General features: G+C 41.6%; 1 protein-coding gene across 5 annotated transcripts in view; it reads left to right on the forward strand.

Annotated features, from left to right (window-relative positions):
* Positions 1-13,874, forward strand: part of FGFR1 (fibroblast growth factor receptor 1) — an 82,307-nt gene extending 68,433 nt beyond the window's left edge. For 4 of the 5 annotated variants that reach the window (XM_044279029.1, XM_044279028.1, XM_044279030.1 and 1 more), the window contains 9 exons: positions 1,067-1,212; positions 1,301-1,422; positions 3,662-3,772; positions 4,505-4,695; positions 10,124-10,246; positions 11,575-11,645; positions 11,750-11,887; positions 12,212-12,317; positions 12,461-13,874. In XM_044279029.1, the coding sequence (XP_044134964.1) occupies positions 1,067-1,212; positions 1,301-1,422; positions 3,662-3,772; positions 4,505-4,695; positions 10,124-10,246; positions 11,575-11,645; positions 11,750-11,887; positions 12,212-12,317; positions 12,461-12,625 (1,173 nt within the window). In that variant the 3' untranslated portion in view covers positions 12,626-13,874. Of the gene's footprint in view, positions 1-1,066; positions 1,213-1,274; positions 1,423-3,661; positions 3,773-4,504; positions 4,696-10,123; positions 10,247-11,574; positions 11,646-11,749; positions 11,888-12,211; positions 12,318-12,460 lie in introns of all 5 variants that reach the window. The other variant, XM_044279031.1, reaches the window with a different exon arrangement.
* The last annotated feature ends 1,175 nt before the right edge of the window (positions 13,875-15,049 follow it).

The following is a 15,049-nucleotide window of genomic DNA, read 5'->3' on the forward strand; positions in this document are numbered from 1 at the left end:
AAAAACGGAACGGAAACACAATAGAAACAAAAAACGGAACAACAGTTCTATGAAAAAATGGACCACAAAATACTGAAAAAGCCATACAGTCGTGTGAAAGAGGCCTTAAAGGGGTTGTCTGGGATAACACCACTGATGACCTTAGGATAGATAATCAATGTGTGATTGGTGAGGGAGGTCTAACCCCTATGAGACTCCCGACGATCAGTTGACCTCTGCAACACCTCAGTCCCTTCCGTTTTTACCTACGTATAGTGCACCTGTGACTGTGCCTGGTATGAGCTAGTGTGTCTAATGACATTGAAGGGGCCCTTTGTTCTGCTGATCTGAGGCCCCTCTATAAGATCCATATATCTTAACAGGGACATATGGACAGGGTTTTGTTTTGGATACATAAGCTTTTATAGCTGCATGGCTGTTACTTGAAATAACTGCTTTGTGTCATGCAATCCCTATACTTTGCCATTTCCTCTGTAACACCTCCAGGTAAATACTATTATCTCTGACTCATCCGCTAAACCAGATGCCATTGACCGACAGACTGACCACAACTTTATTTTCATCTGCTTTTTCTGTTTGTTTTTGGTAACTAGACAATCTAGCCAAATTCTACTTTGCAAAGTGTAGATCATTTGCAGGGTTGCCAACCAGAATTTTATTTTATTTTTTCTGCACAAAAATCACATAGGGGCAACCTTTCTTTTATGGACAAATTGGAAAAACTTAATGAATAGTAAAAGTAATACAGGTCTGCAGCTCACTATAAGTACCACCAGCCTAAAAAAAAACACGCACAGACACTTTTAGAGGTGTGCACAGAACACACAGTAAAAAAGTCACCTATGTTTATGGACTGTCTAGAAATTTCTGGACGGTTGGCAACTCTGATCATTGGGTGAGCTTCTATATGCAGATCGTTGGCTCAATCAGATGGAAGTACCACCCTTCATTATTGAGATGTCAATTCTTTCCTAGTTTAAAGAACACTTCATCAACTCTTTACAAAACATGTATATGAATAATGGTGGTATGATGGTAACCTGCTGGTTCTGACATTCTGACACAGGTGTCGGCAGACTCAAGTTCTTCGATGAATTCAGGAGTGATACTGGTAAGACCCTCTCGGTTGTCATCAAGTGGTACACCCATACTGGCTGGAGTGTCAGAATATGAGCTTCCTGAAGACCCCAGATGGGAGGTAGCAAGAGACAGGTAAGAAGACCCTAATCATGGTCCATTCCCTTAATACTTTATACTGCCTTGTCCATTTACAGATGGTTGACACTGCTCTTCGCTGCAGGTTAATCCTTGGAAAGCCGCTTGGGGAAGGCTGCTTTGGTCAAGTAGTTATGGCAGAGGCCATAGGTCTGGACAAGGAAAAACCGAACAGAATCACCAAAGTTGCAGTGAAGATGTTAAAATGTAAGTCTCCTTGGGTTTTGAGAAGCATTTGCTATATAAGACTTTCTCCTTTCCACTGGATCCACTTCCTTGAGGCTTGTTTGGATATTTGATCTGTTTCATCATTTCTGACTTTCAAAGATCAGTGCGATGGGTTGTTTGATAGGTGTCCTTAAAGGAGCTGTCTAGTTTAGAAAACCCCTTTTAGGAAGTCCTGAGTTAATATTCGGGTTGGATCACCCATTCAGGATCATCATCTCTTGGTTGGGGTCAAGAGTTTCTGCAAAAAAAAAAACTCGCTCCAGAGAACCTGTCCTGCATTACACAGACAATCTATTCATGTGATGCACTGTGCAATGCTTTATTCTTTCCTGTGGTGGCGCTGCAGGGAAATGGAACACTTACTGCCAGGTTTCCCTACCGATTACAGCTGACAGTGCCAACAGGGGAACATTTTGTAATTAGCTTCTTGCCAAGGGATCTTTCTAATGAGTAAGGGTACGGCCACACAGTCAGGTTTCTGCATGCAGTTTTGAAAGCCCAAGCTAGGAGTCAATTCAAAAAAGATTAGCTTTATCTGTCTTTTATACGTTCTCTCCTTTTGCCATCCACTCCTGATTTTGGCTTCCAAAACCGCATGCACAAACCTGACCGTGTGGCCATACCCTAAGGCTACCTGCACACATTGCGGAATAAGTGCGGTTTTTCCGTACGGAAATTGACCTGCCGTGTGGATTTCAAATTAAATGGCACAGCAATTATTTCTGCTTTTTTAGCTGCAGATTTCACCCTTTTTTAATGGAATGGTGAGATCTTTGGCAAAACTGCATTAAATTCGCACCCAAGTCTGCAATTATACATTGCAGATTTTGGTGAGGATATGCTGCATAAACGCACAGAAATTTGTGCAGATCTAACCCTGGGTTCAGACCTGAGCGTTCCGAAAGGAGCGCTCTGTATGCGCGCTTGTACGGGCGTATACAAGCGCGCATACAGAGACAGCCGTGCACACATTGTCGCGCGTTCCCGAATATCTATGTGCGGGAACGCGCGACAAACGCCAAAAAAAAAGCTCAAGCACTTGTTTGAGCGTTGGGCGTTTTACAGCGCGATCGTACGCGCTGTAAAACGCCCAAGTGAGAACCATTCCCATAGGGAATCATTGGTTCTTGCCTGTTGTGCGTTTTACAGCGCGTAGGAACGCGCTGTAAAACGCTCAGGTCTGAACCCAGGGTTATGTGCGTTCACTTATAGTCGAGTGCAGGAGGCCTAAGGATTCCTGAAAATGGTGCCATGCCTATCCATGGGTTGTTTCTGGTATTGCAGCTTAGGCTAGTTTCACATCTGCGGCACAGCTCTCTGCCAGGCTGTTTCGGCACAGAACAGCCTGCCGGAGTACTCTGGATTGGTATTGTCAGATAGTGCTGCCAGCCCACCGGACCCCATTGACTTTAATGGCATCCGGCAGAGATCTGGCCACGCCCTGGCAAATATGCTGGGATTGGGTAGAACATAAAATACTGCAGGCAACATTTTTTGTCCGGCCAATTCCTGGCATTCTCTGCCAGAAAAGTCTGCGGAGAGCTGTGCCACACATGTGAAAGTAGCCTTTGCTCCATTGAAGTGAATTGGGTTAAATTTCAATACCAACCACAACCTGTGGGAAGGTCTGGCACTGTTTTTGGAAGAAAGCAGCCATATCTTTCTAATACTGTAAGCAGCCCCTTTAAAGTGGAACTGTCTTAAAAAAAAATGTGTATGACTTAGTGACTTGTCAAAAGATTTGATCAGTGGGGCCTAGGTGGTGTGGACTCCCCAACAATAGTTGAAATGAGGAGGCAGTTAAGTGTTGTGTCTCCTATCTGAAGACTGCCTCATAGATCCCATCACCTTTGGGCCTTCCATCAGATGGCAGGAATATGCCTGATGAAGGCTCTGATGTATGCTGTTGTATAGACCATAGAGTGGCCTTCTTCACCCCCCCAAGAAAATGAATGCATGATGCCTCTTCATAGAAAAGTGTATTAAACTGAGCTAAAACCAGGTATTCCGACATCTATCAGACTGGTGGAGGCCCAAAGGATATCAGTGAATGAAGTCCTATGGATATGACATATATACCAGTTTGAACAGAGCTTAGCTCTGGGCCACTATGATATTGGGAACATCTGAAAGGAAAAGCTGGTGACTGGGAGGGAGGGTGATGGAGTCTTCCGCTTTCATTCCTACCATATCATTACCTGTACTCTTCCTATTTTAGCTGACGCCAGCGAGAAGGACCTTTCTGATCTAATTTCTGAGATGGAAATGATGAAAATGATAGGAAAGCATAAAAATATAATTAATCTTCTTGGAGCCTGCACGCAAGATGGTAAGTTTTTGCAGGGACAAATATATAGCGTAAAAATAGTAGCTGACTGAGCTAAAAAATGATCAACATGGCTAATGTGTGTACTGTGTTCATATAACAAGGGCATTCTTGCTATGAGGGGAGGGGGTTGGGAGGGATGGCTGCTGGCAATGTAGAATTCCCTGTGATGTATCTGAAGAGCTGTGTTCTCACATGTCGGCCTCCTCCTCCCCTCTCTCAGCCAGGGGTGCACCCAGCCTTTCTGCTGCCTGAGGCAAAAACTGAAACGGCAACCCCCCCCCCAAATGCCAATTTCTTAACCTAACCAATTTGCCACAATGACAGCGCTCATTGTCCATGGACCTTCCGCTGCCCCCTTCTTGCCCCTACCTGGTGCTGCCTGAGGCGATCGCCTCACCTGGCCTCATTGGTGGTGCACCCTTGCTCCCAGCACACAGCCTGTGGCTGTTAAGTGGAGACAGAGGGATTCCTAGCTCAGCTTGCTCTACTTTCTCAATGGGAGGTGTAAACAAATAGTAAAGAAATCTGCCATGTGTGAATATACTCCTAAAGCTCCAAAAGACTGTAAAATGTAACCTGAAAGAGTGAGGAATTTTGCAAAATTTCATGGAAGATAATTCAAGGCAAGATAGAGACTTCTCTTCTAGAAAATAAGTTGTAACAATATCCAGATCGATCAGTCATATGTTTCTGATTATTTTAATTTTTTTTTTGTCGTGTCTGGTTTTCTAGGTCCTCTATATGTGATTGTAGAATATGCCTCCAAAGGAAACCTGCGTGAGTACTTGCGTGCAAGACGTCCACCAGGAATGGAATATTGTTACAATCCTATCTGCGCCCCTGACGAGCTGCTCTCCTTCAAAGATCTAGTCTCCTGTGCCTATCAGGTGGCTCGGGGCATGGAATATCTGGCTTCTAAAAAGGTATTTTACAAATTATGAATTTGCTTAGTCAAACTTGACCGTCGCAGACAACTTTACAGTCTAGTCACACATAGCAGTTGAGGTGTGGTTAAAACCACATCAGAAAAATTCCCATTATTTTTTTTTATTTTTTTTTTCCGGTTTTCTATACAGTTGTATTTTTACAGATGAAATGCATTTCTTTAACGTTTCACCTTTTAAAACATGCAAAAGCATAGAAAACAATAGCAAAAACACATGTATTTTTCCTCCAACATAGCGTAAACTGCACCTCAGCTACAGTCTCCCCCTGTACAATGCAGATCACCACCAAATGCCAGGCCACTCCTGTACATACTATACAGATGGTGGCGTCACTACAACTGATTGGGCCCCACAGCAAATTTTGGAATGGGCCACCCCAGCAACAACTTCTTCGTAACCCCAAACTCGCGTGCAAACCCCACTCCTGAGGCTAGTCAAGATCGAGCTCTCAGACAAGGCCCGGGAGCCTCTGACAATAAAATCCTTTAGTCTTCCTCCTTAGGGGGCCCCTTGTGGGTCTGGACCCCAAAGCAGATGCTTCCCCTATAGCTAAGCCCCTGTATACAGAACACATTGTGTATGGGCAGCCTTCAAGGATTTATCCACTTTTGAGGACCCTGCCACAATGTCTCGGCTTCTTCGGTCCCTTCTGGCCTGTTCAGGTCCAACTTTTCAACATCCAGTTTGATGGGAAGGGCATGTGTCCCACAGTTGTGACATACACCTATGTATTACGTGACCCATTGATGTGATGCAGGGAGCAGGTGAGTATGCTTCCCTCCGTAGGCCCAGTGACACAATGCCGAATCAAAGGTGGATGACACCTTTAATATGAGAGCAGCTGTGGAAATCTGCTAATGTTTTCAGGTCCAACTCCCGAGAGCCCGTGGAAACATCAGCTTGAAAGTCATTGGTTGCTCTTTTCACCTACAGTGGCCATTACAGCAGAAGTGAAGTATTAGGCCTTATGCACATGAACGTATCCGTATTTTGGTCTGCAAAATACGTATACCTTCCATGTGAACTCCGCATTTTTCTTACTCCCATTAATAGAAATGGCCATTTTCATCTGCAATGCGGACCAGAATAGGACATGTTCTAAGATTTGTTGAATGAAAACACAGATGTGGACTGCACACCATTAATTGGCAGACTCCTAGAAATGAATCTATCCGTGTGCTAGCCACAAAAAATGCAGATGGCACATGGATGGAAAATAAAGGTTGTGTGCACGTGTCCTTAGTCTTCGTTTTATGCACATGGTTGCAAGGGTTAATGCCTCTATTAACCCTCATATTTGTGGACAATTGGTTTCAATGGGTGGGCGAGGTTGCGGCTGCTCCGTGGGAAACCAACCTACCATGCAGCTATCTGACCATGCCGGGGGTTGCAGTTTTTATAACGGCTGAAGAGCCACCAGTTGTATACTTCTGCTGTAAAATAGTGTATGTCAAGGTATACATTGAGACTACACAAACTGTTTGTCATAGGCAGACTGATTGTTTGGATAGTTGGACACTGACTGAGGGCCCAGGGTATTGTATGTTGAGGGCCTACAGCCAAATCATCTTTAAAGAGGTCAAAACTTAGTTTTTCTACATAGAGTTAAATTATCTAATTCTGGTTCCCTTCAGCCACCACTAGAAGGAGCTGACATACAGATTTATAAAAATAAAAAAAATATGTATGTGTGATATATACAGTGGATATAAAAAGTCTACACACCCCTGTTAAAATGTCAGGTTTCTGTGATGTAAAAAAATGAGACAAAGATAAATCATTTCAGAACTTTTTCCACCTTTTAATGTGACCTATAAACTGTACAACTCAATTGAAAAACAAACTGAAATCTTTTAGGTAGAGGGAAGAAAAAAATATAAAAAAATAATAATATGGTTGCATAAGTGTGCACACCCTTAAACTAATACTTTGTTGAAGCACCTTTTTGATTTTATTACATCACTCAGTCTTTTTAGGTATGAGTCTATCAGCATGGCACATTTTGACTTCTCAAGATTTGCCCACTCTTCTTTGCAAAAACACTCCACATCTGTCAGATTGCGAGGGCATCTCCTGTGCCCTCTTCAGATCACTCCACAGATTTTCAATCGGATTCAGGTCTGGGCTCTGGCTGGGCCATTCCAAAACTTTTATCATCTTCTGGTGAAGCCATTCCTTTGTTGATTTGGATGTATGCTTTGGGTCGTTGTCATGCTGAAAGATGAAGTTCCTCTTCATGTTCAGCTTTCTAGCAGAAGCCTGAAGGTTTTGTGCCAATATTGACTGGTATTTGGAACTGTTCATAATTCCCTCTAGCTTAACTAAGGCCCCAGTTCCAGCTGAAGAACAACAGCCCCTTGGCATGATGCTGCCACCACCATGCTTCACTGTGGGTATGGTGTTCTTTTGGTGATGGGCAGTGTTGTTTTTGCACCAAACAAATCTTTTGGAATTATGCCCAAAAAGTTCAACCTTGGTTTCATCAGACCATAACACCTTTTCCAACATGCTTTTGGGAGACTTCAGATGTGTTTTTGCAAAATGTAGCCTGGCTTGGATGTTTTTCTTCGTAAGAAAAGGCTTTCGTCTTGCCACTCTACCCCATAGCCGAGACATATGAAGAATACGGGAGATTGTTGTCACATGTACCACACAGCCAGTACTTGCCAGATATTCCTGCAGCTCCTATAATGTAGCTGTAGGCCTCTTGGTAGCTTCCCAGACCAGTTTTCTTCTCGTCTTTTCATAAATTTTGGAGGGACGTCCAGTTCTTGGTAATGTCACTGTTGTGCCATATTTTCTCCACTTGATGATGACTGTCTTCACTGTGTTCCATGTGTTCTAATGCCTTGTACCCTTCTCCTGACTGATACCTTAACAATTAGATCCCTCTGATGCTTTGGAAGCTCTCTGTGGAGCATGGCTTTTGCTGTGGGATGTGACTAAGAAAATTTTAGGAAAGACCAACTAGAGCAGCTGAACTTTATTTGGGTATAATCAGAGGCACTTTACATGATAATAGGTGTATGCTGACTCCTATTTAACAGGATTTTTAATGTGATTGCTTAATTATGAACACAGCTACATCCCCAGTTATAAGAGGGTGTGCACACTTATGCAACCACATTTTTTTATTTTTATTATTTCTTCCCTCTACCTAAAAGATTTCAGTTTGTTTTCCAATTGAGTGGTACAGTTTATAGGTCACATTAAAGGTGGAAAAAGTTCTGAAATGATTTATCTTTCTCATTTTTTTTACATCACAGAAACCTGACATTTTAACAGGGGTGTGTAGACTTTTTATATCTACTGTGTGTGTGTGTGTGTGTGTGTGTGTGTGTATATATATATATATATATATCACACCATGTAAACATTCACAGTGCAGGTGGAAAATGTATGTGAACCCTTGGATTTAATAACTGGTTGAACCTCCTTTTGGCAGCAATAATTTCAACCAAACGTTTCCTGTATTGCAGATTAGACGTGCACAACGGTCAGGAGTAATTCTTGACCATTCCTCTTTACAGAACTGTTTCAGTTCTTGGGATGTCTGGTGTGAATCGCTTCCTTGAGGTCATGTCACAGCATCTCAATCGGGTTGAGGTCAGGACTCTGACTGGGCCACTCCAGAAGTCGTATTTTCTTCTGTTTAAGCCATTCTGTTGTTGATTTACTTCTATGCTTTGGGTCGTTGTCCTGTTGCAACACCCATCTTCTGTTGAACTTCAGCTGGTGGACAGATGGCCTTAAGTTCTCCTGCAAAATGTCTTGATAAACTTGGGAAGTCATTTTTCTTTCGATGATGGCAATCCGTCCAGGCACTGACGCAGCAAAGCAGCCCCAAACCATGATGCCCCCACCACCATACTTCACAGTTGGGATGAGGTTTTGATGTTGGTGTGCTGTGCCTCTTTTTCTCCACACATAGTGTTGTGTGTTTCTTCCAAACAACTCAACTTTGGTTTCATCTGTCCACAGAATATTTTGCCAGTACTGCTGTGGAACATCCAGGTGCTCTTGTGCAAACTGTAAACGTGCAGCAATGTTTTTTTTTGGACAGCAGTGGCTTCCTCTGTGGTATCCTCCCATGAAATCCATTCTTGTTTAGTATTTTACGTATCATAGATTTGCTAACAGGGATGTTAGCATATGCCAGAGACTTTTGTACATTTTTAGCTGACACTATGATTCTTCTCCTCATTGAGCAGTCTGCACTGTGCTCTTGTAGTCATCTTTACAGGACGGCCACTCCATTTATAGACAATTTGTCTTACCGTGGACTGATTAACAGCAAGGCTTTTGGAGATAATTTTATAACTCTTTCCAGCTTTATGCAAGTCAACAATTCTTAATTGTGGGTCTTCTGAGAGCTCTTTTGTGCGAGGCATCATTCACATCGGGCAATGCTTCTTGTGAAAAGCAAACCCAGAACTGGTGTGTTTTTTATAGGGCAGGGCAGCTGTAACCAACACCTCCATTCTCATCTCATTGATTGGACTCCAGTTGGCTGACACCTCACTCCATTAGCTCTTGGGGATGTCATTACTCTAGGGGTTCACATACTTTTTCCACCTGCACTGTGAATGTTTACATGGTGTATTCAATAAAAACATGGTAACATTTAATTCTTTGTGTGTTATTAGTTTAAGCAGACTGTGATTGTCTATTGTTGTGACTTAGATGAAGATCAGATCACATTTTATGACCAATTTGTGCAGAAATTCATATCATTCCAAAGGGTTCACATACTTTTTCTTGCAACTGTGTGTGTGTGTGTGTGTGTATATGTATATATGTGTGTGTGTGTGTGTGTGTGTGTGTATGTGTGTATATATATATATATATACATGTATATGTGTGTGTATGTGTATATATATATATGTGTATATATATATATATATATATATATATATATATATATATATATATATATATATATATATATATACACACACATATATACACACACACACACACACACACACACAATCTCCCTATGACAGGGCCCCTACTGTAGGTAACAAATTATGGTAAAATATTCCTAACACCTATAATAATTAGGGATGAGCGAATTGACATCGGATAAAACATCCAAAGTCGATTCGCATAATACTTCGTTTTAATACTGTACGGAGCGTGGAACCGAACCAGAGTTCGGGAAATGTTTTTTTACAGTAGAAATTGATTTATGAAGTTATAACTTCGGCTAAGAGGAGCAGATGCATTCTAATACTGTACGGAGTACAGTATTCAAACGAAGTATTATGCGAAACATTCAAAGTCGATTCGCTCATCCCTAATAATGTACGCAATCATTTCTGTACAGTTCACTGTGTTTCAGTTCATACTCAGTCCTGTGATAAATGATACGTCATTTCATGTGTCTCACTGTTTTGTGCAGTGCATTCATAGAGACGTAGCAGCGCGGAACGTTCTCGTCACGGAGGATAATGTGATGAAGATTGCCGATTTTGGTCTTGCCAGGGATATCCACCACATTGACTATTACAAAAAGACAACAAATGTAAGTGTTTTGTTTTTTTTTGTCCTCAGAAGTTCATGTACCTGCTCATGATTATCCATAGCCGATTGATCATTCTACATCCCTCCTGAAACAGCTGTAGATGTGCATTACATCAAGTGAAGCCTGAAATGTGTGTAACCTGTAGATCTTTGGTCTCTTCATTTCCTCTCCGTTGTTTCTGTAAATGGTGCCAATAGGCAATGGGTTAACATAAGCTGAACCCAATAATAATTTTGGCGTTGTTGTCCATCTATATGATGTGTATTGTGTGTTCGGACTCTCCCTTGATAGTGTTGGGGAGAGAAGGTTCAGACATGGTACTTTTGCTCTCAAGGAAGACAAACTGCCCCCAGAGGTGTCTGGCAGCGGCTTACTTCCCTCTCCCCATTCAGCACACGTGTACACTCAGGAAAGTTAGCATAGAGAGATGGGGGTGGGAGGAATAGCTGTTGACAGACAGACAGAATATGCACAGTTGGCAATTTATTTGTGGTGTATCTGAAGAGCAGTGTTCTCACCAGTCAGCTCCCTCCTCCCCTCTCGCAGCACCAGCCTAAAACAGACTGCAGCATCCTCAACTTTTACATGTTCCCAGCGAGGGGAAGGTAAAAGGGAAAGGTCTATTAAGCTTGACGGCCTATAGGTCATTCCCATTTCCTAAGAGGTGGTTATATGGTAAGTGATGAAACTGGCAAAAAATAATGATTTGCCAGCAAACTCAAAGGCTATGGACACCTTTTTGGAGCAATTTCTTTATGATTGCATTTTACCCATTTTGCACAAAAATCATTTTTCAATTGGTGTTTAACATTTTCAGGTGTTTTTCAGTTAAAGGGGTTAAAAAATAAAAAATCAGTCTGTTTTCAGGGTATCACATGTCAGTCATACTCGTGTGAAGCCATATCGCTGATCTCCTGACCTCCTAAACACTCTTTCAAGTCATATTCTGATCCGTTTGATCAGTTTAGCCATAATCAAGGTTTATGAGGTCAGAAGATCAGAGATGAGGCTTTACATGAGTGTAGGCTGACAGGACTGAGAAGTGATACTCTGCAAACACATGATCCTTTAACCCCTGCAGCTCAAAATGGCTGAACATTTTTAATAAACACTAATTTAAAAAAATATATTTTTAGCCCACAATTAGTAAAGTGCAATCATAAAAAAATTGCTCCAAAGGTATCCATAGCCTTTAATGTCAGTCTCAAGCAATGCTGGTTGTAATAGTGGGCCTGGTTATCAACGCTATATTTGAATATCTGTTCACCTCATCTTTTTTCTTTTCTTTTTGGCAAGGTTTTACATTGACTTTATCTCTATTTTTATAGGGTCGTTTGCCAGTAAAATGGATGGCACCAGAAGCTCTATTTGATCGAATATACACTCATCAGAGTGATGTGTAAGTATCATTTCATGTTGCTGTTCTCTTAAGTAATCCATAAATCATTGATATGGATGTATGGATTTGTTAACTAACACAGACATATTGATATTATCTTCTAGGTGGTCATTTGGGGTTTTATTGTGGGAAATCTTTACACTTGGAGGTTCTCCATACCCTGGTGTCCCAATGGAAGAACTGTTTAAGTTATTGAAGGAAGGACATCGGATGGACAAGCCAACAAATTGCACCAATGAGTTGTGAGTACAGAACAGTTTTTTTAAAGAAGTCCTCTTATGGATGTTTCATTTATTGTATTGATGCCTAATATATATCTCTACAGTGGGTGTCTATCCCCTTTTCTAAATTCATTTGTGCTTTTCATTTGGATGTATGCCCAACCATCATTCTCGCTTGTACTTTGGCATAGATCCTGCTTGGCAAACAGACCAGCAGAATTGTTACTCACTTATTGCTGTTGTCCACATCTTGCTGGAAATTTTGGGGGTTTTTGGGTGGGAATATCAGGTTGAACTCTACTCAAGGGTCATTCCATCCTGTAATGTTGTGCCCTATTTTCTCAGATACATGATGATGAGAGATTGCTGGCATGCCGTCCCCAGCCAGAGACCTACCTTTGTACAACTGGTGGAAGATTTAGACCGAATTGTAGCGCTAAGCTCTAACCAGGTAATGGCTGGCTTTCATATTAGGGAGGTGGAACAGTATGCTGCTGTCCAGCTATTAATATTGGGTATATTCCAGTTTCATTGCTGGTTTTCTTGATTGACCGAATCAGGCCTATGTCAACATATTCCTTCTCTTTTCTTTAGGAGTACCTCGACCTTGTCATGCCAGTCGGTCAGTATTCTCCGTGTTTCCCCGATACACGAAGCTCCACGTGTTCATCAGGGGAAGATTCAGTTTTTTCTCATGATCCTTTACCAGATGAACCATGTCTTCCCAAATATGCTATTGGAGGACTTAAAAAGCGTTGATCACCTTATCCTAGGTCATCATCCCAGTTAAAGGACACTTGGTTTTATGCATTCCTGAAAAAAAGAAGAAAAACATTCAAACTACTCAATTTCCAAGACCTAATGGACCATTTGAGCCGGTGTCTTTAGTCTTACCTCATGCATTGATGGAACTCCTTATATTTCAGATGTTTGGAATGGAGGTGGGGCCCAAGTATTACATAACTTATGGCTGGTGGTGTCAACCCCAGAACATCTGATGATCTTATAGGTACAACATTAGAAGTTTTTGTGGGAAAACGCATGACCTCATCATACGTATTCATTGGACGGGCATCTATATTCTCCTCAAGCTTATTCCCATGCCATCTGAAGTCATGATCGTCTACCTTCACGTCTCCATAAACCTGTGATTTGGAGTCTGTTTATGCATAACGATCTTGCTCTTTTTCAGTTTTCTACACGTTACGAGAATGCCTTAGCCATTAAAAAGATACAAATGCAGTTGACCATATGCTACGGCATGAAGAGTTGGGATAAGGTCTTTCTCCAAAGAAGTCTCTACGCAGCCTTGTCCACCATTAGTTGAACTGAATCCTAAATGCAGACACACTGATATGGACACCACTTTTCTTCATATATTATGAATGTGTCATGTCTTAATAAACTGAAGGAATGTTAAAAGCACCTACCACAAATGGACTGTTCCCAAATCTCGCACACTGATTTTATTCCATATGAAACTCTGCTGGCCAGCTATCGGTACGGGGGTATATTCCAGTTTTATCGCTGTTTTTTGATTGTTTGAGTCAGGCCTATATTTTAGCTCTTACCCAAAAGCCTCTTGGTAGTCTGGTTCTAGAATAAGCATAGCTCAGACCTACACCCAGGGGCAAAGTTCCAGAATAAAAGGCCTGGATTAGATTATCCAGAAAACATGGGGGACTTTTGTTTTTTTTTAAACAGGTTTCATGCTAGTTATGTAATATAAATATGGGCAGCGGAATGGTAAATGCTTTCCTTGTGTATATAGCTAGAAAATGTATAAATATGAATTATATATTTACATGTCTTTTTAAGAAAAAAATATTATGAAATATATACCAGTTTGGTAGTAAATTGGCTGGTAGCTCTCAGTTGCTATAAACAAAAAAAACATATATTTTGCTATGTTTTCAGTTTGTATTTTTTTAAATTATGTTCTAAAACTTTCTTATTTCCAGTACAAGTCCCTTAATAAAGAGATTCGGCTTAATTTCTTATTTTTATATATGGTTTCAAATTGGTCATTGTGGGCTTGCTTCAGAAGGTCTTTTTTTATTTTTTATTTTTTTTTATGCATTTATTTTTATGTTGGTGGTCATAAATAGGATTTAAAATGGGACTGTGTAATGTGTATGGGGGGTGTCCTGGGCTTTCCTTCAACGACAGGTATCAGGTGCCCAATCTTTTTGTTCTCAAGGGACATAAGCTTCAGGTGCTCATTACTGTCTCCCTATTAAAGGGGTTGGCTCAGATGAAAAATATTCTATATTTTTTAAAGCCGTACCTGGATCTGAATGCTTTAGTAATTGCATGTAATTACAAAAATTAGTATAGCCACTGAGTTACTCAGTAAAACTGTTTAGCGTCACCTGCTGTTTGTTCTTTTCCTTAATTCTCTGTCCACCTCGCTGAATGGACGCACATGCTCAGTTCCTTCTTTAGACTGCCAACAGCCTTATCTTCTGTGACCGTTACAGGGAGATAGCTGAAGCAGAAAGGGCACATCCCCTGAGCTGAGATAGGTAGAGATCTGTAGAATAAAGAGCATCCCCCTCTGAACTGCCAGCTTGCAATAAATCTAGTAGAGCAACTAGAGCAGGGGTGCACAACGATTTTTGGTCTGGGGGCTGCATTGTCACATTGCTCTCTTTCAAGGGGCCGCAAAAATAAAAGTTAGTCAGCACTTGTTTGCATCAGCCTATTACACAGGCTGATGCAAAGTGAATGGGGAGGAATGATCGCTACCACAGTCAGTGCTCCCTCATTCAGTTCTGTTGATTATTGGCAGCACATTCCTGGTTACACAGTGAGATGTGCTGACAATAATTGTACACCTTTCATCCTGATAAAACATGCAAATCAGCCGACAAACGAGTGGTCGCTTGTTTATCAGCTGATCAGCGGCATGATTATACCAGATATCGGAAATGAGCGCTGCTATGAAGACTAATGATTTTTGACACATTCCTGCAGCATGGCCTTGAAACAGAAGAATCATACTTACCTGCTCCCTGCCGCTGTCTCCATCTTCCGGTCCCTGCGCTGTTCACATCCGGCTGGCTATGGGTATAGTCACATGCTCCGCTCCAGCCAATGACTGGCTTCAGTGGTGATGTGGCCACAAGCAGTGTTTCACCGCTGAAGTCGGTCATGTTCTGGAGAGGTGCTCCGAGATCGGAA

This window comes from Bufo gargarizans, chromosome 2, assembly GCF_014858855.1.
Source record: "Bufo gargarizans isolate SCDJY-AF-19 chromosome 2, ASM1485885v1, whole genome shotgun sequence".
Lineage (NCBI taxonomy): Eukaryota > Metazoa > Chordata > Amphibia > Anura > Bufonidae > Bufo > Bufo gargarizans.